Source organism: Gasterosteus aculeatus, chromosome 8 (genome assembly GCF_964276395.1).
Source record: "Gasterosteus aculeatus chromosome 8, fGasAcu3.hap1.1, whole genome shotgun sequence".
Taxonomy (NCBI): domain Eukaryota; kingdom Metazoa; phylum Chordata; class Actinopteri; order Perciformes; family Gasterosteidae; genus Gasterosteus; species Gasterosteus aculeatus.
The window spans coordinates 20,565,183-20,587,431 of record NC_135695.1 but is presented as its reverse complement, the minus strand read 5'-3'; the positions used below and the strand labels follow the sequence as shown (position 1 = coordinate 20,587,431).

General features: G+C 47.0%; 2 protein-coding genes across 4 annotated transcripts; both read right to left on the bottom strand.

The window, feature by feature from the left end:
* Positions 1-1,445: 1,445 nt before the first annotated feature.
* On the bottom strand, positions 1,446-10,483 carry vcam1b (vascular cell adhesion molecule 1b). 2 transcript variants are annotated; one of them, XM_040183340.2, is made up of 10 exons: positions 9,906-10,483; positions 8,494-8,796; positions 7,836-8,141; positions 7,469-7,729; positions 7,121-7,390; positions 6,748-7,020; positions 5,348-5,650; positions 5,004-5,273; positions 3,882-4,142; positions 1,446-3,790 (listed from the first exon to the last, which is right to left on the bottom strand). In XM_040183340.2, the coding sequence occupies exons 1-10, from the start codon at positions 10,312-10,314 to the stop codon at positions 3,633-3,635; spliced, it is 2,814 nt and encodes a 937-aa protein (XP_040039274.2). In that variant the 5' UTR covers positions 10,315-10,483; the 3' UTR covers positions 1,446-3,632. The 2 variants fall into 2 exon arrangements, with proteins under 2 accessions (XP_040039274.2, XP_040039275.2); XM_040183341.2 differs by lacking the exon at positions 9,906-10,483 and adding an exon at positions 8,878-9,274.
* Positions 10,484-10,577: 94 nt separating this feature from the next.
* Positions 10,578-21,259, bottom strand: cdc14ab (cell division cycle 14Ab). Of its 2 annotated transcripts, XM_040183342.2 has the most exons (16): positions 20,783-21,247; positions 19,438-19,528; positions 19,054-19,129; positions 18,345-18,437; positions 17,297-17,376; positions 15,946-16,012; positions 15,811-15,873; positions 15,484-15,571; positions 15,125-15,355; positions 14,492-14,630; positions 13,932-14,076; positions 13,756-13,856; positions 13,624-13,671; positions 13,141-13,269; positions 12,486-12,813; positions 10,578-11,617 (listed from the first exon to the last, which is right to left on the bottom strand). In XM_040183342.2, exons 1-16 carry the CDS (start codon positions 20,877-20,879, stop codon positions 11,588-11,590), a joined length of 1,806 nt encoding a protein of 601 aa, XP_040039276.2. In that variant the 5' UTR covers positions 20,880-21,247; the 3' UTR covers positions 10,578-11,587. The 2 variants fall into 2 exon arrangements, with proteins under 2 accessions (XP_040039276.2, XP_077964808.1); XM_078108682.1 differs by lacking the exon at positions 12,486-12,813 and having other exon boundaries at positions 20,783-21,259.
* Positions 21,260-22,249: the final 990 nt, after the last annotated feature.

The following is a 22,249-nucleotide window of genomic DNA, read 5'->3' as shown; positions in this document are numbered from 1 at the left end:
CTGGGCTCTTAAAGTCCAACAGGAGCTGCTGACTGAGGAAAATGAAGCGACAGGAAATACCATTAGATTAAAATGAGAAGACGCAGCATAAAGCTCCGTCCTCTTTTACACGGCGGGGGTCAGAAGTCGCGGAGGCCAAGCGGGACACTGAGCGCATCAAAAACCCATTCATCAACACTTAAGGCTGATTCTGCAGGAGCTTCTTCGTGACAGAGAGAGTGTGTCAGCGATTATGCTATGATTTCACCTTTGACCTGCTGCCGTTTCACTTGGAAGTCAAAATGAAAACCATAAACAAAAGACCGGAAGTAACTCCCGCCTGCCCCTCGAAAGTAAACACCAACAAGAAAGAAAAAGGGTCTCTGATTTACCTAAATGACTTTTCGAAGGTAGTTAAACTATTTAAATCCTAACATCACAGGTATGAAAGATTCTTCTCTTGAGCTTCGTCCTGAAGCCATCGTCATTCAGAGACGGAGGGGAAACCGGAGAGAGTATCGGAGTAGCTCGATATCCGCAGCGGCGTTTAACCTACTGGAGATCCATGAGAGTAACATCTGGATCAGATGTTTAATGGTGAGGACCAGATGTTTATCGGTGAACATCACATGTTTAACCGTTAAGGGACAAATGGTTGAATTCACACTCTATTGCTGAGCTTGTTTACAAGAACGTTTTGTTATGTTGACGCGATGATCCAAAAAACCAGTCAGTGGATGTCAATGGGGGCAAAAATGTTTCCAGCAAGACTGAAAAGGGAACCCGCGAGACGAGCGGCGCTGCTCGTCCGCTTTCGCACCTCACACCCGAGGCCCTGCTGTTCCCATGACGACGAGCTGAAGAGCCGATGGGCTTTGTGCTGAAGACCAAAAAAAAAAAAACCCAAAAGAACTTTCGATTCATTTGTCCTGCTTGTTTAAACAGTTCAGAGAGAGCCAGGAATTAGACCGATCCCACTGCCAGAACCACAGTGGTCGTCTTTGTTTCCAAATAAGAATCTTTCAGAGGCGCATTTGAAGAAAGAACTGACCGGTAATAGAAAATAATGATTTAGTTATTTAGTTAGCATCACTTTGGAGACCAGTAATGATCATGGAGGAGGAGGAGGACGGCGTGACTGTAAACGAACAGCAGGAAACTCTTCTTACTAAAGGTGAAGTAGACAAGAGGCTTCTGGGCCACTTCCTCGTGACCTCCTGATTCCACCACGAGGAAGACGATCAATAACTACTTCCTTTGAGCTTGTTTTCAGATGTGAATCGGCCCCGTAAACCTGGAGCAGGAAAACCCCCTCAGAGTCCGTCTTTATTCTTCGGGATTTTATCAGCAGCTTAGCTGTCGCCATGGTTACCAGCAGAGAAGTCCCCAAAACACAGAATGAGAAAGTGAAAGAGAAACGTGATGAATCATTGGAAATTCCCAGGAAAACAAATTCCGAGACCAGAGAAGAAATACACATCTTTAATAAAAGCACAGTGTGAAAAACAAATGGAAACATTCATGGTGGAGGAACAGAGTACCGAACCAGCTGAAACTCTCTTCTTCGGGTTGTTTAAAACGCAGCGGAGTCACATGGGAACGTTTGACAAGAGTCAAAGGGACAAACGCGAGGCCCACAGCTGATCACGTCTTTGATCCACAGAAACTGAGAACAACTGATGTTCATGTGCCGGCATTGTGTAAAGAGACTACATGCGCGCGTCATTATAGTGTCGTGCTGATCATTCATCTTATTAAAGTCAATGCAACCTCTGCCGTTAGCTGTCAGCTACGTCATGAAGCAGTGTGGTTTTGTGCCATGGAAGTGGTCCTGCAATGATGCAACCATGTGCTGAATTACACATTTTGGATATTGTAGCCAGCGGAGGAGTCAAAAGTATTCACATTCACTACTCAAGTAGAAGTGTAGACACCAGGTGTTAAAAAGACTTCTGTAAGAGTTGAAGAATCAACTTAAAAAGTACGGGTTTCAAAACTACTTAAAAAGTAAAAGTAATGCAAGAGGGGAAAAAAATCCATTAAGGACAAACTCTTAAAGTGTAACAGAACACGTCAGTCCGTTACAATGTGATCGGACGGTGCCTTCAGGTCAGGTGACCTGCTGTTCTGATGATGGAAACATGGCGGCATTCAGAGGCTGAAACAACAGAGGGACAAACGTATCGACCCGCATGCTGCAGAACTCAAACAGATGAAACCAGATAGACTTGGTAGACTGCAGAGCCTCCTTCATGGGGGCAGGAGGCAGGAGGATTTATTATCACGACGGTCGGTTATGGAGGCCAAATAACCCGTTTCTTCAGGCTTAATGAGCAAATACAGAATCCACGTGTGTTCATTTCTTAAGCCGCATCCAGACACACGTCCCTTCGTTTAAGACGCTGCGCTGCTTGCAGGTCGCTGTGTTGTGCCAGATTCCCAAGAGAGAGTCTGGATGCTAAATGTTTATCCTTCTCATCCAACCACAACCACATTCACTCTGTCCAGATGGCGCGATTTATCTGGATAGTTTTCTTTGTGTGTTTGAACGACGACAAGCCGGGACGAACTATGAGTAACGAGGATTAAAATGTAAAATGTGCAGATATTTTTGTGTGTGAAAATATAAGGAGTGGAAGTGAAGTCGTCTGAAAAATAAATACTCCAGTAAAGTATAGATACCCAAAGTGTCTACTTAAGTAAGGTAACAAAGTATCTACAGGGACAGCGGAGCGCGTCCTCCAACAGACTCCTTCAGCGGCGCTGTCACGAGGACCGACACAGGAGATCGTTCCTGCCCAGTGAAACAACACTTACAATAAATCATCTCAAATAACGACAATAACAACCCTGTACTGCTGTGATGTTGCTGCTCTTCCTCTTTTACAAATTATTATTATTGCACTATTATTGTCTCTTCTTGAAGGTTATTCTTTTGTTTTAGTTTATTTTATTTAATATTTATTTTATCTTATATTGTATTTAAAGGTGTATATAATGTGTATATTTTAATTCTATTTTCTTCCTGTACATCCTGCTGTGATACCAAAATTTCCCTCTTGTGGGATCAATAAAGTATCAATCTATCGATCTGTTTGTACTTTGTTTCTTGACACCACTGGTAGCCAGACACTGTATTTGTAGCCACACGTTCAGATATTAAAATCATATTATATTAAAAACAGCTGTTCAGAATAAGCAGCAACATGTAGATGTTTAAGAGGAGAAGGACACATATTGAGACTTGGAGGTCGTGCGTTGAAATCCCATCTTGCAAAGTTCTAGTCATGACACAAGCTGGAAGATGTTAGCGGCGTGTTGTGACCCGATAATCCAAAGCGTTTTTCCCGGTGCTCATTTAGGGAGCTGAGAGGTCAGAGGGCAAAGCAGAAGTGCCAAGCGGGCTGATCGGATGTGGATGAGAGAGAGACACACACGGCACTCGCGCTCTGCTCCTCATGTTTACGTTAATGTCAGGAGACCACGCATTGCTGCTCCTCCTCGCCGCCGGTTCAGGGCCAATAGAAGTCTTTTCTTCGATATCTAACAAGAAATACAAAGCGTAACGTTCTCCCCAATGTCGGTCAGTTGGGACTCGCTGCATGGCGGGACTTGGAAGGCCCGTGTTAGGAGGTCGTAGCCACGTGTCAGCCTCAGGCTTTAGGGGGGGACTGGGGCAGATGGTAGAAACCTTTCTTCCTGGATCTTCTCAGGTAGTCGAGGAGCAGAGCGGCCGCCGCCAACCCGGCGGCGGCGCAGGCGACCGGGACGAGGACGGCACCGAGACTCGGATGGAGACTGGTGCTTCGCTCTGTGGGAACCGCAGGAGACAGAGACTTCAGAGTCAAATAAAAGCTCCAGACACACGGGTCGTGGACGGACGTGACCGTGGTCTCACGAACCTCTGACGATGATGCTGAAGACTTTGACCTGGTATCCGAGGTCGTTTGTCACGTTGACCTGGTACTGCCCGGAGTCTCTGGCCGTGACGTTGACCAATAGGAACGTCCCGTTGGCCGAGTGCAGCTCCATCCCGTCGGTCAGCTTCTTCAGGGCCACGGCGGACAGCGGGAAGCTGACGGTCTGGCAGCAGATGGTGACGTTTTGTCCCTCCTGGACCACCGTCGACGGCAGGACGAGGACCGTGGTGTTTCTCGGAGGAGCTGGACCACAAGAAACGGATGAGAGTCACAGCATGCAGCTGGTCACATGACCCACAGAGAGAGGAGAGAAAGGACCCATGCAGCACCAAGACTGCCTTACTAATAATAACCAAAACAATTAACTGTTTGCAAAATACTTACTGACTAATTTCAGCCAATAAAGTAATTGATTGATCGATTTCACCCCAAAGATACAGAGCCGGGTTGTTAAAGAAGTGAACAGCCATAAAGTGTTTTATCATCAAAGAGCAGCAGGATGTTTCTTTCTCTGCTGAGGATATTTTCATCACTTCAAACTAACTACAACTCAGTGAGACACCGACTTCCTCTGAAATCCGTTTGGTTTCTTTCATCTCTTTATCATTGAACAGGAATTTGTCCTCAGAGTGAAGCCGGTGATCTCCGGCTGTTGACCCATGACCCTTTAACACGTCAGCACCTCTCACAGGACCACAACGCCATGTGACTTCTGGGTTCACTTCTTGTTCTGATCAACGTTTGATTGGTGGGAGTTAATTGAAGGAAAACGCCACCGGGCTTCCTGCCTGTTGTAGCTCCGCCTCCTCAGGTGTTGAGTCACGTGGACTCGGTGAGACGGAACCGATCACAAACGGGGCAAAAAAACGGCCCCTTCAGCCTGGTCCACATCCACAGCGGGAGACACATTGCTCAACAGAGGAGTAAGAAGTTATTTCCGTCCTCAGCATCGTGCGGGGAGTGAAAAGTCGACCCTTCAGATAACATCTGTCACGACTACTTAGAGACAAGAAGCAGAAGAGGAGCCGGACCCCTGGACTCCTCGACTCCTCGACTGGTTTTCGCCCACTGTGCCGCCAGAACCACCGTCCTGTAAACCGGTACCTGAGACGGTGACGGAGCCGCTGACCAGTTGGGATCCGTGCTGGTTGGAGGCTTCACACTGATAGTGGGCGGAGTCTTCCAACTGGGCGGAAGACAAGCTGAAGGAAAGCGAGGAGGAGGCGGGGTCAGTCTTCTTCAGCTCCGCCCCCTCTCTCCTCAGCACCAGCGTGGTGGGCGGGGCTCCGTCTGAGCGGCAGGTCAACGTCACCTTCTGACCCTCCATCACCTCCTCACCTGGACTCACTGAGAGGGAGGTTCCCCTGGGAGGATCTGGAACACAAACCTCATCAGAACCTGAACCTATCTAACAATAAACAGCCGTCGGTCCGTCCTAAGACACTCACAATGGACGTGCAGGGGGACGCTGGTCCTCCTGGACCTCCACAGTTTTCCGTCTTCCATCAGCAGCTCAGCCCTGCAGGTCAGATCTGGCTGGTCCCCATTGACCTCCAGCTGAAGGACAGACGAGATGTTCTGTAGGGAGCCGGAGGACGCAAAGGACTCAGACATCAGCGTTGTGTTCCCCAGCAGCCACAAGATCTTCATCTGATTGGCCCAGAAGACGCCGCTGACGTTGCAGCGGTGCACCGCCGCCTGACCTAGGAGGACGGGACCAGGGTCCTCCAGAACCGGCTCGGACGGGAACGCTGGGAGGAGAACCACGAGAGATCATCTACAAAACATCCAGACCTTCAGAACTCAACTTCCCTCAGTCTATTTGAAGCCTCGTCTCTGTGACTCATATCTGACATTCAACAAAACAACTTGTTTGTCCCTTCGGTTAAAGATGAAGAACGGCCGTGAGAGGCCTTTAAGGAACCCGGATCGCTGCCAAACATCATGTTAAAGTGACGCGTCGACATTTAAAAGAGAAAAAACAGATGACAGGAAGTTCCCAACTGTTTTGGCGTTGATGACTTTAGTTTTTCACGGATCGCCTCGCTTGCTCTTGCTTTCATTTTGATCGTTTGCCCTCTTGATACGGTTTGCTTGTTCAGACAGTATTATCGTGTTCTTGTACAGTGTTCTGATAAGGTTTGAGTCCGGACGAACAAACTATGTGTTTCTTCGGGGGGGTTCTGGCTTCTACGTGTGGGGGAGGACCTCATTGTGTGTTGTTGCAGCTATGTGTGTGAACGGGGGGGGAGATTCTCCCCTGCTGTGTCAGTTCCTGCCGGTCAGAGCGCCGCGGTTTGTCCTCTTCAGACCGACTGAACAGATCCGTGGGACGAAACTTCTCTGGGTCACATGGGGGGAAAAAAAGATACCGCAGAGAGCCGTCACATCTTCAGACACAGACCTTTGGTCTTCAGACCTTTGCAGGTGGGTCAGGTGTCTTGCTCGTGGACACTTCAACATGGGACATGGAGCAGATGGGGCTCGAACCGCCAACCTTGCGGTTCCCGGCGCACCCTCTCTACCCCCCCTGGGTCACGTCGACCCCTCTTATCTAGAGCGAGTGGTAAACTGGCTTATTTAACTAAATTGCACTTTCTTGCCCTTTTGAGTTTGTATCTCGGTGGTTGAAATGCACTTTTCGTAAGTTGCTTTGGATAAAAGCAACTAAATGACTGTAAATGGAAGTTCAGCGCGTGATGTTTCACCCGTTCAAACACAAAACCATTTCTGTGGAAATTAAACTCTACAGTTTTCATTATTGCTAACATGTCTAATATTAATACATTTCAGTATAAAGACCCGTCGCTACCAGCCTGAACCCACTACAGGTGTGACGGGGACTCACCGTAGACGTGCACCTGGGTGGTAGCGGCCCTGGTGACGGAGTCACATTCGGCCTCACAGGTGTATCCTCCCTCATCCGTCAGCTGCAGGTCCTCCAAGCGAAGCACAGACTGTCCAATCTGCTCCGCCCCCCCGAGGACGATCCGGTCCCGGTCCGTCCTCCAGGCGAAGACGGGCGGGCGGAGACATCCGGAGGCTTTGCAGGTCAGGACCAGAACTGAACCCTTCTCCGCTAGTGAGGCCGAAGAACTCACCTCCACCCGCAGAGGGTGAGCTGACAGAACAAGGAGAACAAGCTTTGAATAAAATGTTGCTGTAAATATTACCAGTTTTATTACTGGTTTTTAGTCAAATAAAGGAAAGTGAACCGGTACCTGCGACGGCGACGGAGCTGTTGACCAGTTGGGATCCGTGCTGGTTGGAGGCTTCACACTGATAGTGGGCGGAGTCTCCTACCTGGGCGGACGAGAGCCTGAATGAGAGTGATGAGGAGGCGGAGTCAGTCCTCTTAAGCTCCGCCCCCTCTCTCCTCAGGACCAGCGTGGCGGGCGGGACTCCGTCTGAGCGGCAGGTCAACGTCACCTGCTGGCCCTCCGTCACCTCCCCGCCTGGACTCACAGAGAGGGAGGTGTTGGTGGGCGGAGCTGTGGGCGGAGCAGACAGGTGCGTCAGTCTGAAGTTCCACACAGACGAGTGAACGAAACAGGAGCCTCCCCTCTCACCGTGAACGGTGACCTCCACCTCAGCCGTCTGGCTGCCCTCCGAGTTGCGGGCCTCGCAGGCGTACCGCCCGGCGTCGGACAGGGTCACCGGCGCCAGGACCAGCTGCCGGCCTCCACCCCTCCCCTCAGACCCACCGCCCGGCGGCCTGAAGCTCCAGGTCACGGTTGGCTCTGGGTTTCCCTCCGTAACGCAGGTGAGGTTGAGCAAAGAGCCGGCCATCGCCGACTCCGAGGAGGGCGTCGCCTTGACGACAGGAGCATCTGAAGAGGACGCGGACGATGTCAGAATGGAACTTGGGTTTTGAGTTGAAGCTCTGATTATTAAAAATATACTTTTGAGATCTGTTATGGTGATGGTATCACTCACAGAGGGGGTTTATTGGGACAGTGGTCTCTTTGTTCCTGTCCTCATCTGGCAGGTCCTGCAGGTCCATCGTGGCGCTGCAGCTGATGTTTCCTTCCGGGTCCAACTTCAGGGGGGTGAATCTGTATTCAGACCAGACCGAGTCAGATCCAGAATCCCCCGTCGCGCTCTGCAGGACGGCGTCCCCTTGGAGCCAGTTGAGGGTCAGCTTCTCAGCTGGGTGGAGATCAGACACCCGGCAGGTGAGGGTGGACTCCGCCCCCAGACGCAGGTGGTCCTGGCCTCGGATCAGAGGGGCTGATGGGAAGGCTGCACCCAGAGAGGAGGACGGTGACTCGGCACATCCTCGCTAACGAATCACGACTAAACGGCATCATCTTTCTCACACATCATCAACAGATGAAACCACAATGTGAAAACACTAAAAGTAAAAGTACACAAATGCAGTTAAATATGTTAAAAGTAATTAAAAGTATCGATCAATCAGTAAATCAGTGTTTTACTATTCGGAGGTTTCTGGAAAATATTCCTGCTACATTAATGTGACTGTAGGAGATCATCAGCATGTGTTAGTTAAGGACATGATGGCGATAAAAGCACAAATAAAGTACAAGTACCTCAAACCGGTACAGCACTTGAGTAAAAGTACGTATGAACTCACAATAAACCCGCACTAATGTCCTGATCTGCTTCTTCTCTTCCCCACAGACGACTTTACACAGCAGAGATCCTTCGTCTTCCATCGCTACGGGGTCAAAGGTCATCACAGAACAAGTCCTGTTGGGGCTGGCTGAGGCCCTCAGAGGCCGGTCCTCCGGCACGGACCAGGAAATGCTCGGCGTTGTGGGACAATCCCGGACCCGACACGCCAGCTGCCGGTGCTCACCCAGCTTGAACAGAGGCCTTCTGGGAGAAATCTCCACATTTAGACCCCGAACGCACCACGATGACATCAGCAGCGCAGCTGGGAAAGTAAACGACAACAACGAGACTGATGTGACTTCGATCCATCGACCCGCTGCGGACGGAGGGGACGACGGCTCACCTGTTCGTGCATCAGGTGCGATCACACGGAGGCGTGTAATAACAAACCATCATGAAAATGACCATCTTCATTTGTGCCGCACATTTCACAGAATGCACATTTAAAAAACAAAGACCTGAAAGATTCCAGTTTGTGTGTTATTCAAAAAAATATAACAGATAAACAAGAAAGCATGAGGAACGCAGAGCAACACGGGGTCTCGTTCAGAGCTTTCAATGAACGGTTTGTAACCAACAGTTCATTCACTCACCTGCTGCCCTTCGACGCTCCTCCTCACCACCACCACAACGTTGCAGTTCTTTGACCTTCAATACCGGTCTGATACTTGTGTCTGTTACCTCATTGTTACTCATCTACATTACAGGTCATTTAGCTGACGCTTTTATCCAAAAGCGACTTACATCACAATTTAACACATGACTTTTTACATTTTGGCCCGGGGAGCAATCAGGGGTCAGGTGTCTTACTCAGGGACACTTCGACATGGGACACGGGGCAGCCGGGGCTCGAACCACCAACCTTGCGGCTCACGGCGCTTCCTCCCTACCCACACGCCACTGTGAACCCGCCCCTGTTTGTAACCTATTACCTGTATGATACCTGCTACCGGACTGCTGGACCTACTTGCATTTGGGGTATTGATCCCTGATTCCCCCTCTGGTGCCCCACAAGAAGCAGAGTTCTGCCGTTTTATTGTTAAATAATAAGCGTTTGTTCGAAACTCAAAATTGAAAAAAGTGTGAATGTTTTATCTTGAAAAGTCAGAATCAAATCAAATAAATCCAGAGTTCCTCAACCTCTGGGTCGTGACCCCTCACAGTGACCCGGTGTTTACCAACTCTGATGAACCGACGTTTAAATGAACTTCATTCTCCTTTTGTCGTGTTTGTCTTTGCATCCAGTAATTATGTGGTTTGAAATACACACACTGAGAAAAACATGAATCAAGACTTCAATCAGACTGAAGCCTTCAGAATAAAATGCAGAATAAAAATATAGAAAACATAGAAATAATATAATAATTTTACCTGCGAGAAGAGGGGCTGAGCAGACAGTCAGCAGAGACATCGCAGTCCTCAGACGGTTTAAACGGCCAACTGATGAATCAGTGAATAAATGAATGGATGAGGAACAAAGCAGCGTGGCCTTCGAGTCGATGTTCCACCAGATCAGTTCCACACGTCCATCAGCCGACCCGCAGGTCTGATAATCCTCCACGGATGTGTGTGCAAGCGCCTCTATGCCTTTATGTCTGTCCTGCTCCCTCGCTCTCCCTTTATGTCTTATGTCCCCCCTCACCCCCTCACCCCCTCTCTCTCTTTGTGTGTGATGATCAGTCTGTGGGCCACAGCGCTCTCTGCTGGACGGACCGGAGACGTTTCTCCTTCCTGTCGCTTCTAAAGGAACCGTTTTCACTTTGTTTTCACTCGAACTCATTTGTGGTTTCAGTATTACTCAAAATAGATTTTAATAATAAATCCATTGTCTCCGTATCTTTTGATCAAGCTGTTCGGAAATGATCCTGAAGTCGTTTGTTTTACAGCGCAGCCTTAAATTGATTGATTGATTGACGATCAGTGTGATAACAGACTGAGTGATGAGCACTGTGACTGAGTGCATCATGTGACCAGAGTTCAGGTAACTTCACCCAGAGTTCATGTCCGACCTCGCACACGAATATGAAAACAGGGAGGAAAAAAAAGGTTCAGAAATGTAGTTTATTGTCTGTCTCAGATAAAAACAGAAGTCTGAAAGCTTTTCGCTTCAACATAATACTTCAACATTAAAATATAGAATAAGCAACCAATACCGTTCTTCATTTAAATATCATCCATCAGGATGCGGTTCATTCCAAAATAAAAGCCCTCTGACACGCTGCGTGAAAATAAAGCTCCTGGTCGCATCTTTGAGGCACTTCGAAGCCTGAGAAAATGATCCGATAAATAACTGATCCACAAGAAGTTGTAAGCTCATAAAAATCCCTTTAAACCACGTTACTCTTCATGTGAAACGTCACGCCACTCGTCTGACACGCCAGTGACAGGTCACCTGACTCGCTACTCCGAACGTGACACTTTTGTAATTAAATCTTCCATCAGTTTATTGGTTGCTAGCTGCTGGTTTAAGGACTTACGGATTCCCTCTGGTCAGCAAACATCTTCCGCTGAGCAGGGCGGCATCAAGGAGAGATTGGCGAGGACGGGGGACGGAGGGACGCAGAGGATCCGTCCTTAGGGAGACAAACCGAGCTCCTGTTTAAGCAGGAGGACGTTATTCCAGACGAAGCGTCCCTTCTTCACCTACGGCCATTATTATTGCTGTTAACGCATGAACACGGACCAATCAGCTGTCGGACAGGAAGTAAATACTGGGAGGACGGAGGGTCTCGTAAAAAAGAAAAAAAAAAAAAAATCTTCTGTGACACATAAGAAATATAAAATGTCTTCTTTATCTAAATATATCTTCTTCTGCCAAACAAACGCCCGTAGTTGGTCATAATTAAAAAACATCTCCGACATCTCGCTCATTAACATACACCTCATTTACATACAGTCCATCAACAGGTCACGTGTTAAAATGTAGCTCATCAACATACAGCAGCTGTCCCTTCGTCACTGAGCTGAACCCCCAGCTGCTTTATTAGCTTCCCTTTGAGCGCCCCACACACAGGGGGTTGTGGGTAATGAGTCCTCAGGTGAGATCTGTAGTTCTAGTACTGGACGTACTCCGACTGAAGAGACTGAAAGAAAGAAAATAAAGTCAGATGGATGCCCTCTCTGTTTATATGTATAAATATAGACCTCCCATTATATTAGATGGAATTCTCTATATAGCGTGTAACAGAGGTCCTTTCAATTTACCTTTCCTGTAGTACAGGTCTGTACCTCGTTCTTTTATTGAACAAACCACACACACACACACGCACACGTTCGCCAGATAACATGATTCACACCTGATCATGTGACTGTCTAAACGGCGCGTTGGAGATGAACCGCTTCTCGCGTGTGAAGTGGAGGCGAGCAGGTGGAAGCAGAATCGGGCGCAGAAAACAAACTGCGCCTTCAAAGAGTCAAAGAATTTGACTTGCATCTGTTCGGCTGCTCGATGTGTATTTAAATATAGATTTGTGTGCACCCGCGGATAGGATTTCCCACAAAAACGTGGTGCTTGTTATACATTTAAAAAAACAATCCGCCTGTTGATCTGGTGGCAGCGTCGCGACCTTCGTGAGGTGAGTCGGCGCCAAATCTAACCGCCACGCGGCGATCGATTGTGATCAGGACGGGCTCCTCTCGAACAGGCCGAATCCCGCCTGGTCATGTGACTGTCTTCATAGAACACATGATTCATATCTGGTCATGTGACTGTCGGGAAGGTTAAAAGGAACAGCAGAGAAGGTGAAAGACTGATATCAGAAACAAACCGGATGTTTTCAGAAAATAGTTCATTTTTCAGACTAAACTCAACTAAATTGTTATCTATCAATCAATCAATGTTATCAAACTCCCTGATCGGAATGAAGAAGTGTCAACTACATCCAGTGTGTTAATGATGTCACCAGAGACGGGGGGGGCGGGGCTTAGCTGCAGCCGGGTCAGAGGACTTACAGGTATGGAGCGGCTCAGGTAGCGTCCTGACGGGCCCTTCAGCGCGCCGTGGGGCCCCGGGCCCCTGTAGGGGCTGAAGTCCTGGGGGCCCGGCCTGCTGCTCGGCGCCGCGGGACCCCCGTACGGACCCCTGTTGTTGTTTACCTCGTGCTGTGCGCCGCGAGGGCCGTTACCATAGCGACATAGAGGGGCCGGGGCCAGAGGAGAGGAGGGGGAGCCGAGAGACAGAGGGGAGGAGGAGGGGAGAGGAAGAGAGGAGTACGAGGGGTTTTTGTCCTCCTCAGCGTCCGCAGCATAGAGATCAGTGAGAGAGCTGGCCAACCGAGAGCTGGGGGGAGGGATGGGGGGGGGGGACATGTCAACACATTAACATTCATACACTCAACTACACACACACACGCACACACACACCACTGAGAGGGGGAGAGATTTAAACACACGGACACCAGTTTGACGCGGCTCACACCACTTTACACTTTAGTTTAAACCAGTTTGAATCTAATTAAATATTAAATCAGGGACCAACAGCTTCTTCAGGTTGAGAGCGAAAGCTGAAATTGGGAAAAAAAAAAAAAAAAAAAAAGACGTCCGCCCAACAAGAGCTGGTGATGAAGAGGAGGGGGGAGTCTGACGGGAAGCGAGAGAAAGCACTGACCTCCTGATGTTGGAGGCCGTTGATGATGGACTTCTTCCGATCCTCTTGGCGGCAGCAGAAGCAGAGGATGCTGGGAATTTAGAGGACTTGAGGGGAGAGGAGGGGCCCTGACCACCACCCATAGACCACCTGAACACAATTACGCAGCTTATGGTCAATGCGTTGATTACTTTTTATCAGCAGTAAAGCCACCGAGAAAGCTTTTTTTTTTTTTAATCGTTTCATTTTTAGTTAATCTGACAATTCAATGAATCAAATTGCTTGTTGGTGAGAATTCATTTTTGAGACCATGACGTTGCACAGGTCTTCGTTGTCATTCTCCAGGTGCGTTGGCCTAGCTACGTCCAGTTAGCATGAATAGACACTGCTAACGCTAGCTAGCGTGTAGATCCGCTGTCCTGTAACTCTACTAACACGAATTCCTGATTTGGGCTCTTGGGCCGTACGGATTATAGAAAAAGGAAAGCTGAGGAGTTCAGTTACCTGAGCGGCCGAGACGCCGAACTGCTGTGAATCTTCATCTCCTCCACTCTGAAAGAAAACATTTCACTTTAGACCCAAAACTCAACAGAACTCTCATCGAGCACAATACACACGAGGTTCTGGTCCTGGTACCTGAGAGCTCCCGTGGTGGCGGGTCGGTGGGGACGCCGGCTCTTTAAGGCTCTCAGTTTGTCTCCCTGAGTCAGGACCGGCCCACTGTCCAACGTCTCACTCTGGTGGACAAAACAAACACCCCATAAGACATTATACACACACGTGTGTGTTTCTGTTGTGTTTCTTTGTGTTACCTCGTGCAGACTGCTGCTGCTGTTGTGAGCGGAGTTCAATGTGAGGTCGTCCATAGTAGTGATGAGTCGAGACACGGTTCTCTCCTCCATCTTGGCCTTCTGGGAACGCTGGGTGTCACCTAGCAACCAGAGCGCTGCCTGCTTCCTGTAAACACAAACAGTGTGTTATAATGTGTCTAACAGTAATGCTTTAATAATATTAATTATTCAATCTAATGAACACTATTTTTTTTCAGCTGACTTTGATGTATTATTTGAAGTATTATTATTTTTGCAGTATTTAAATACTCAAGCAGCCGGGTGAGACCGGAAGGCGTGTAATCAATGAGTTGATTTTGATCGGTTTACTCGGATCTCCTCGGCCTCGTTCAGACTGCAGCCTCCAGCCACGGAGGAGTTCTGTACCCATTGACTGCTGAGAGTAAGGACGCTCCCGTGTTGGAGAGACGCGTCTCCAGCGCGGCTGCGTCGTTACCACGGCAACCCATGCAGACGAGTCTGGCCCGCGGTCTGAGCGGAGCCTTCGAGGGAACAGCTGTGCTCAACAATCGGGGACTCACTCCTCCAGGAAGTTCTGCTGTGGTCCGATCACGGAGCCCGGTCTGCAGACCCTGATCCAGGCGATGGCCTCGCCCGCCGTGAAGCGGTAGTGTTTCATCAGGTAACAGCCAATCAGAGAGCCTGTCCTGCCCAGACCAGCTGACAGAGGGAAATAGAGGCGGTGGAAGTTTACATTTAATGCATTTGTTCTGCTGGTATAGTAGTTCGTTAATTTTAATGAGATTAATATAAATGATCTTTAAAATAACAGTGAGCTCCGATGAACCCAACATGGGAGGACGGACTGTCCTCTGCTCTAGGAATTACATTAAAAGGACATAAGTTATACTAAAAGACAGGACAGTATGGTACAAGACAGTTATATTACATAACCGCCATTACACTACAGGACAGGAAGTTTTACCTAAAGACAAGATAGGAAGCTAGACCTAAGGACAGGAAGCAATACTACAGGACAGGAAGTTATACCAGGGGAAAGGGCAGGAAGATATACTAAAGGACAGGAAGGAAGACAGGAAGTTATGCTGAAGGACAGCCAGAAAGTAGCATTCAAGCACCGGACAGGAAGCTATAATAATAATTACACTACAGGGCGGGACAGGAAGTGGTAGTTTAGGACAGGAAGTCCCCACCCTTGCAGTGGACCGCCACGGCGCCGTCTGTGCTCTCGCAGACGTGCAGGAAGCGGCGTGTGATGACGTCACTGGGCGTGCTGCCATCCAAGAAGAAGAGGTCGTAGTGGTCGAAGCCGGCGTCGGTGAAGCGCTTGGAGTCGTAGATCTTCTTGTTCAGGCGGACGACGGTCGTCACGTTGTGCTTCCTGAAGTACGGGAAATACGCCTCGGGTGCGTGCAGAGGGTAACCTGCGGGGGGGCGGAGCATCTACGTGTTTTACCCAGCTATATGACATTATGTCCTGGAGTGTATGATAATAATAATAATAATAATGCGGTCCTGTTGACAGCTTGAGGTTCTCTCTCTGTAAACGCACCGTTCTCGATCTTAGTCTTAGGATGAGGTCCGCTGAAGGCCAGAAACTTCCCCGGGACGATCCAGTTCAGGTCTCCGTTCTCCACCCGCTGCAAACACAGAAGACGCCGGATCAAGTCCCAAAAACGCAGAACGAGGACGTCTGCAGCTCATCGTCAAACATTACAGGCTCAACCAGCTGCCAGAGGAATGGGTGATAATGGAGTTAGAGGGAGCTTGTGGTCCTAGTAGTACAAGTAGTACCGGCAGTACAGACATTACGGGTATTACTCGTAGTACCTTATGGGTAATACACGAGGTACCCAGTGAAGTGCTGCGATGGTTTTACCTCGTAGTGTTCGTACTCGTCCACGTCGAACGTCTCGAAGTCAAAGAAGCCGTGCTGCAGCGCCTGAAACACAAACACAACGCGCTCAGCTCAGCGTTGATGAGGTCGTCTTCCATCCAGCCAATCACAACCCACCTTCCTGACGCCCTGCAGACAGTCGAGCACCGTGAGGTTGAAGGTGCAATTCCCGAAGGAAGCGTCCCTGAAGAGAGAGACGGCAGGTTAATGCAAAGCTGATGACACGTGATGTTAATCTCATACATTGAACTTAAGATAAACCATTTCATGATTACTGATCATTAATCATTGCCTGCAGATAACACACCACACACACACACACACACACACACACACACACTTCATGAGTCAGGATTGTGATGCTCCGACATCTTCATTATCACTTCAGCATCTCACTTCAGTGCAACAGGTCTCTGTGAGGTGTGATGTTCAGATTTATCATCATGGAGTCACATGAGAGCAACATGTTCACTTGAAATATTTTAGCTCTGAAGTCACTAAATAATAACCCGTTCATTCTCCATGGAAGGACTAACCGTTTATTTAACATCATGTGTTCACTTTGTTGCTGAAGAGCTGGAGGCTGATTTCCTGAGAACTTTTAATACCAAAAAACAAATGTACGAGCAAAGACTATGGTTCTTCCTCCTCGTTAGACCTGGCTCCTACCCACAATGCAGCTGTCCCCCACACAGCTGTGTGGTGTGCTAATAGTAACTTATATTCATCTGGAGGAGGGAAATCACCACAGCTCATCTTTATCTCTCTACTTATAATCTAAGAGACGGAGACAAAGGCGGCATCATGGCGTGACACCAGAGCTGATGGTGAAGAAGTGAGCCAGCTAGTATTAGCTCTGTGCTAGCAGGTTACTGTCGCTAGCATAGCGTCCTGATGGACCCACAGTGTGAAGGTTTGCTGCAGATGTATCGTAGAAATTCTTCTGAGGTTACAAATGACCCCAAAGTTCTTTCTTCAGAGCCCCTTTGATAACTGAATAAATCAGAGTGACTTTTAATCACCAGTCATTTACATAGCAGCTTCATTTAGGAAATATAATGATGTAGTTTTAGTTTGTTTGACTCAAAAGGTGAGCTTTAAATGCACAGAAAGTCCATGAGGAGGGAAGCACCAGTGATTCCGACGGTCAGTGAACGTCTCACTGGTGTGTCACTCAGTGGGCGTGGCCTCCTCATGTTTAATCCATTCAACAACAGTCTGCTGTTACACAACCAGAGACACCAAGCCCTTTATCCTTCATCTGTCGCTGACAGATTCTTCTTCTCTTCGTGTAATTAGTGTAACTTCCTGGCGTCACCACGCTGAGCAAATTTTAAGTAAATTTAGTTTCAACGTCAAACAGGGTGGTGCCCCCCCCGAAAACTCCCGCTACTGGGAAAAAAGAGCTGCGTCCCCTCAGTCCAGCAGCATCAGTATGACAGTAGTGCTGCTGCAGTGGAGAACTCACCTGAAGGGCAGGTAGGAGGCGTTGGAACCAGACGTCAGAGCTCTGTAAGCTTCTTCTGGAGTTTTCTTCAGGTAGATCACCTGAGAGACACACAAAGGCCAACAGCGACTGAGCTGGAGTCTTCATCTTCTCATGGAGATCACAGTCTTCGTGCTAAGCTAAGCTAGCCGCGGTACATGGGACAGAAACACAAGCCCCTCCTTCTGAAACTCCCCACAGCCCGACATGAACGCAGCAAACACGTAAAAACAGGTGCGACTCGTTTGCGCCGTAAAGACCGAGAGAAGAAGGACTGGCGCTCAGTGGACCTGCACATCGCACTCTCTTCAGAGACGGAACAGTTTGTCCTCGCGTCGACCGAAGCCACAGTCACGAGAGAAACGCAACCCTTCACCCAATAAGAAACGGGACGACAAACATGCTGGGTGAGGCAACAAGGTGGGGTAGCAGTGAGCATGCGTCTCGAGTAGTTCAGATCCATGTGACACACCTGATCAATGAACAGAAGACGACCTCGCCACCCACACGCAGGTTTGATTGACAGGTTTAGCGTCAGCGCTGAATAAATGACACGTTAATCCTTTTAAGATGAAACAGCTTAACTCTTCGGGTCAGGTCAAACACGGCACGAGGATTAAAGCTCTCCCTCCTGTTCACACTGGGAGCTAATGAAGCACCGCAGATACAGACGGAGGCGACAACCCTAAAGCCCGCGCCCTTCTTTTTAACCTGGACAAAACACAGGAAGTGGCACGTGACCCTGAGGCAGCTGTGCTGCTGTAGTGCTACGGAGCCTCATCACATGTGACGTCATCCTCACAGTTAAACCACATGATGAGTCCCTTTGGTCAGTTAATGAGTCCCGCTGTGAGACACACAAGCCGAAGGACCCGTCACACGTTGTTCACTCAATACCAACCATTATATACATACTTCCTGGCTCCGCAGACTGATCTGGGATCAACTCATGGCTCCGCAGACTGATCTGGGATCAGCTCCTGGCTCCACACACACTGACCAATTGGAGATTAGCGTGCTGATGACTCACCGCATATCCGCCAATAAGCACGGCGGCGTTGGATCTTTTCCTCTGGTCAAAGCTGGTGTAGTGAACGATCCTCTTCCTGGTCAGCGTGAACGACTGCACACAGGGAGCAGAAGAAGAGCTGTCACACGAGCACAGGAATCAGTCAACCAGGCGGATCAATAATGTTGATCGGTGACTTGATACGGAGGCCTCCCTCTGATGTTTTTTTCATCTGGTTCATACTAATGAATGTAAACGTTTTTCATGAAATCTTGAATAAACTTTATTGTTCCAATTAAAAAAAACATCAGAGGTTTGAGTCTATCTTTTAAATGCAGCCCAGTAGTTCATGAGATTATATCTGAACTATGACCTCTGACCCCCAAGCGACTGTTAGCTAAAGGCGTTAGCTTGTTATTAGCATCACACTGCAGACCTGTTTACTGACTCTAATGTCCCATGATGCTTTGAGTCCACATGGACAGGTAGAGACTAATCACAGGGTGTGAATGTACACCACCGTCATGACGAATGACAACAGGCCACGAGAGGAATGTCATCACCAAGGCAACAGATATAAAACAAAACATTGAAGCCACATGTATTATCCGTGTGACAGATTGAACCAGATGTGACAGAATGAATGAATGAGATGTGACAGAATGAATGAATGAGATGTGACAGAATGAATGAATGAATGAGATGTGACAGAGTGAATCAGCGAACTCACCTTGAGCTTCTTGTTGAGTTTGCAGCAGTATCGATACAACATGGCCAGATTCAAAGGACCAAAGTCTGCATAAAAACTGAAACACAGAGCTCAGTTATAAACTACAAAGTCAAAAAAAAGAAGGTTGTATGCTTCATCTTTGCAACTTTGGTTTATTTAATAATCTAATGTTGTTAAAAATGGTTGTGACATAATGATTGACAGGAGTGCTTATAATCATTAACAGCTTGTACACGTAGGATTCTGTAGTTCATTCATAATAAATATGTCAGCTTGTCTGTGTCTTCATTGCTTCTGCTGTATATCTACAAAAGAGACACACATATTCCTTTGTTCCTCATATGGATTATTGATCACGTCACAGATTCAGACAGCTGAACTTACTTTTCGTAGATGAACTCGTCGTCGGTGCAGAAGTAGTGAGTGTTGGCCGTACTTTTAGGTTTACTGCGTAACGTGGCGAAGTAAAGACGTTCTGTTAGAGACACAAAGACCAACTGGTTAGAAACTGATCTAAAGACTATTTGTAGATTAAAACACTATATTGTGTTGATATTTCATCTAAGAACAACTAGGATGAGGAAATCAATAATTATAACATGTAGATTATACGGAGAATGTCAGTGTACAATAAATGATATTGTTAATAATGAAAAATATATTAACTAATTTAAATGTAGGTAACTGAACAATAAACTCAAAGCATTTTAAAACATCAATTAGCTCTCTCTGTCACCTTTTATTAAAGACAGGAATTTTGTATTAATAAGGTTAATAATTTATTATATGCATTCGCATTTGGAGTCTTCTTTGCGAATAAACCCATTAGTCCCACCGCTTGAATAGATTATACTTACGGATTCCCATGATGGATTTCTTTACCAATTATTCTTATATTTAACTTTTTTCTGTAACTGACTCCACTGCTGAAGATTTGTTTTGTCAAAGTTTGAACATTGTTTTAATAATATAAAAGCTGTACAAACAGAAAGTATTGTTCATGTATCAGAGTTCTGGACCAGCAGGTACACGGCTCGATAACCCGGATAAAAAGTGTGATCACTTCATAATATCACAACTAGCTGAGGTGTAAACTAGACGTTATGTTAGTTTAGACACAGTAACCATGGTGATCTTGATACAACTGATCACATTTATGAAACCTGACACATTTTGTGTTTGTATTTTTACTGTTTACCTTGAATAAATTAGTCTTACTTTAGATGCTCTTTACACTTAATGAAGTCTTTGTACTATTTCTATCTAAACTATTTGTGAAATGTATTACCGTATTATTATTGAATAAAATGCTTTAAACTTGTTATGACAGAAAATCTGATCAATCTCTTGTCTTTAATGACCTGTAATGTAATAAAGTCTTTAACAGTGAATTCATACCGCAAATTAACATATGTACACATACATATGTACTTTTAAAAACCCTTTAGTAAACTAAATGAATGTGATTTGGCTTAATAAGGTTTGAATAGACCATTCAAGTATCTTTACTTTTAGTAAACTTTACATTATTGTAAATACTGTGTATTTACCTTTAGTGGCAAGTATTTGTACCTTTATTAAACGCTTTCTACTTGTAATACTATTTGTGTATACCTTTACTTGTCCCTCATTTAATTCTTTCTACTTTTTAAATAAACCGTTATACTATATTCTTAAACATACAGTACATTTGTCCCTCCAATAGACTATTATGTCTTAGTATTTGTACCTTTGATAAACTGAGCGGCTCCCACCGGCTCGGAGTCGTCCGACATCCCGAACAGGACAGACAGGATCGGGGAGTGTCTCACTCGGTCCACTGTCATGGGCCCGTCTAATTCCTGGCCTGTCGCTCTCACACCAGCTAGCTTCACAAACTTTCCCGAGTGCTTTCAGCTCTCTTAGCCGTTAGCAGAATAGCAACGGAGCGCAGGCAGGTAGAAAAAAACTGTTTAAAAGTTTAAAAAAAACAAAAACTTTAGCGTCAGTTTCCCATCAGCCCCTGCGGCTTTACTTTGCCCACAGGGGGATCTGTTCTACCGTGTCCCTTGTTTGGTTTTCCGTTTTTTCCCCGGTAAATACTCCCGGGTTAGCATGTTAGCATGTTAGCGGAGACTCCGACTCGCGACGGTCCTAGAGTCTGAAGCTCTGATTTACCAAATCCCTCCTTAAGACACGTTCCCATAGCAACGGCAACCGCTCCAACAGCAACAACAGCCAATCAGCAATGGGAACAGGCTGTGCTGCCTTCAGGCTCGCTGGGAGACGCGCACACTGAGATTTTCAAGTACCAACCAGAACAAAACCAGTGCTTATAATACAATATAAAACTAATCTTTGACTGTTTGGAAGCTCCCGACAATAAGAAAAGCAATACTGTACCTTAAAGGTTTGTATGTTGTGTATATGTTTAGGGTATTAGGGTATTAGGGTGTATAATGTTAGTGTTATAGCATTGACAAATTATTTAGTAAACTTAATAATACACTTTTGTCTGGTATACTTTGTACCTAAATTATGAATTGCTGTGGTCAGAAAGGACTTTTTTTTCCTGATTTACTGATGGACTATTTTCCTATTTATACAGTTACATTTCTCTGATGGATGTGGAACGTGTTTCCAGGATGGAGAATGTGCACATTAAAGATCCTTTAAAGAGCACAATAAAGAGAGCGGTAATAACATTTCATGTTATAACCCCCCAAAAATGTAAATGATCACAAAGAGTATTTTTACATCCAATCCCTGTGTTTTTAAGAAGGTGAGAGTCCTAGTCGTGTTGTTCTAAACATCTGGACACTTTTCAGTTGTCAAATCGAATGTGAAGCATTTGATTTAAATGGTCAAACGTTCCGCTTCTCTGTTAAAAACGCCAAAAAATGCTGACTTTAACAAGAAACATTTTTGCTTTCTCTTATCTGAGGTGAACAAAACACATGAAGCATGACGAGTGAGACACCCTCACCCGATTGACTGGTTTTAAGACTGCGCGTTTAAAGCTCTTGACCAGTCCTCTCACCTGCGATCAGAGAGATCCACACACGGTTTGGTCCCGGTCCTGTTCCAGGCCCTGGTCCAAGTTGGAGGATCCGGGCTCCGTCCTGTTGCATCCTCCAGGCCGCGGCGTCCGCCATGCTCGAGGGCGGTGGGCAGACTGCGAGGACACGGCAGGGCTGAGCTGGTGTCAGGTGACCCG

Bases quoted from the DNA above. Each gene is read 5' to 3' on its own strand.
- vcam1b (XM_040183340.2), bottom strand. From the start codon at position 10,314: ATGAGTTCGAGTGAAAACAAAGTGAAAACGGTTCCTTTAGAAGCGACA. The intron at 5,274-5,347 runs GTGAGTGTCTTA...TTTGTGTTCCAG, and splicing joins CGTCCCCCTGCACGTCCATT to ATCCTCCCAGGGGAACCTCC. The intron at 4,143-5,003 runs GTACCGGTTTAC...CTTGTGGTCCAG, and splicing joins CGGCTCCGTCACCGTCTCAG to CTCCTCCGAGAAACACCACG.
- cdc14ab (XM_040183342.2), bottom strand. From the start codon at position 20,879: ATGACAGTGGACCGAGTGAGACACTCCCCGATCCTGTCTGTCCTGTTC. The intron at 17,377-18,344 runs GTGAGTCATCAG...TGTGTCTCTCAG, and splicing joins TGCTTATTGGCGGATATGCG to GTGATCTACCTGAAGAAAAC. The intron at 15,874-15,945 runs GTGGGTTGTGAT...TTTGTGTTTCAG, and splicing joins GTCTGCAGGGCGTCAGGAAG to GCGCTGCAGCACGGCTTCTT.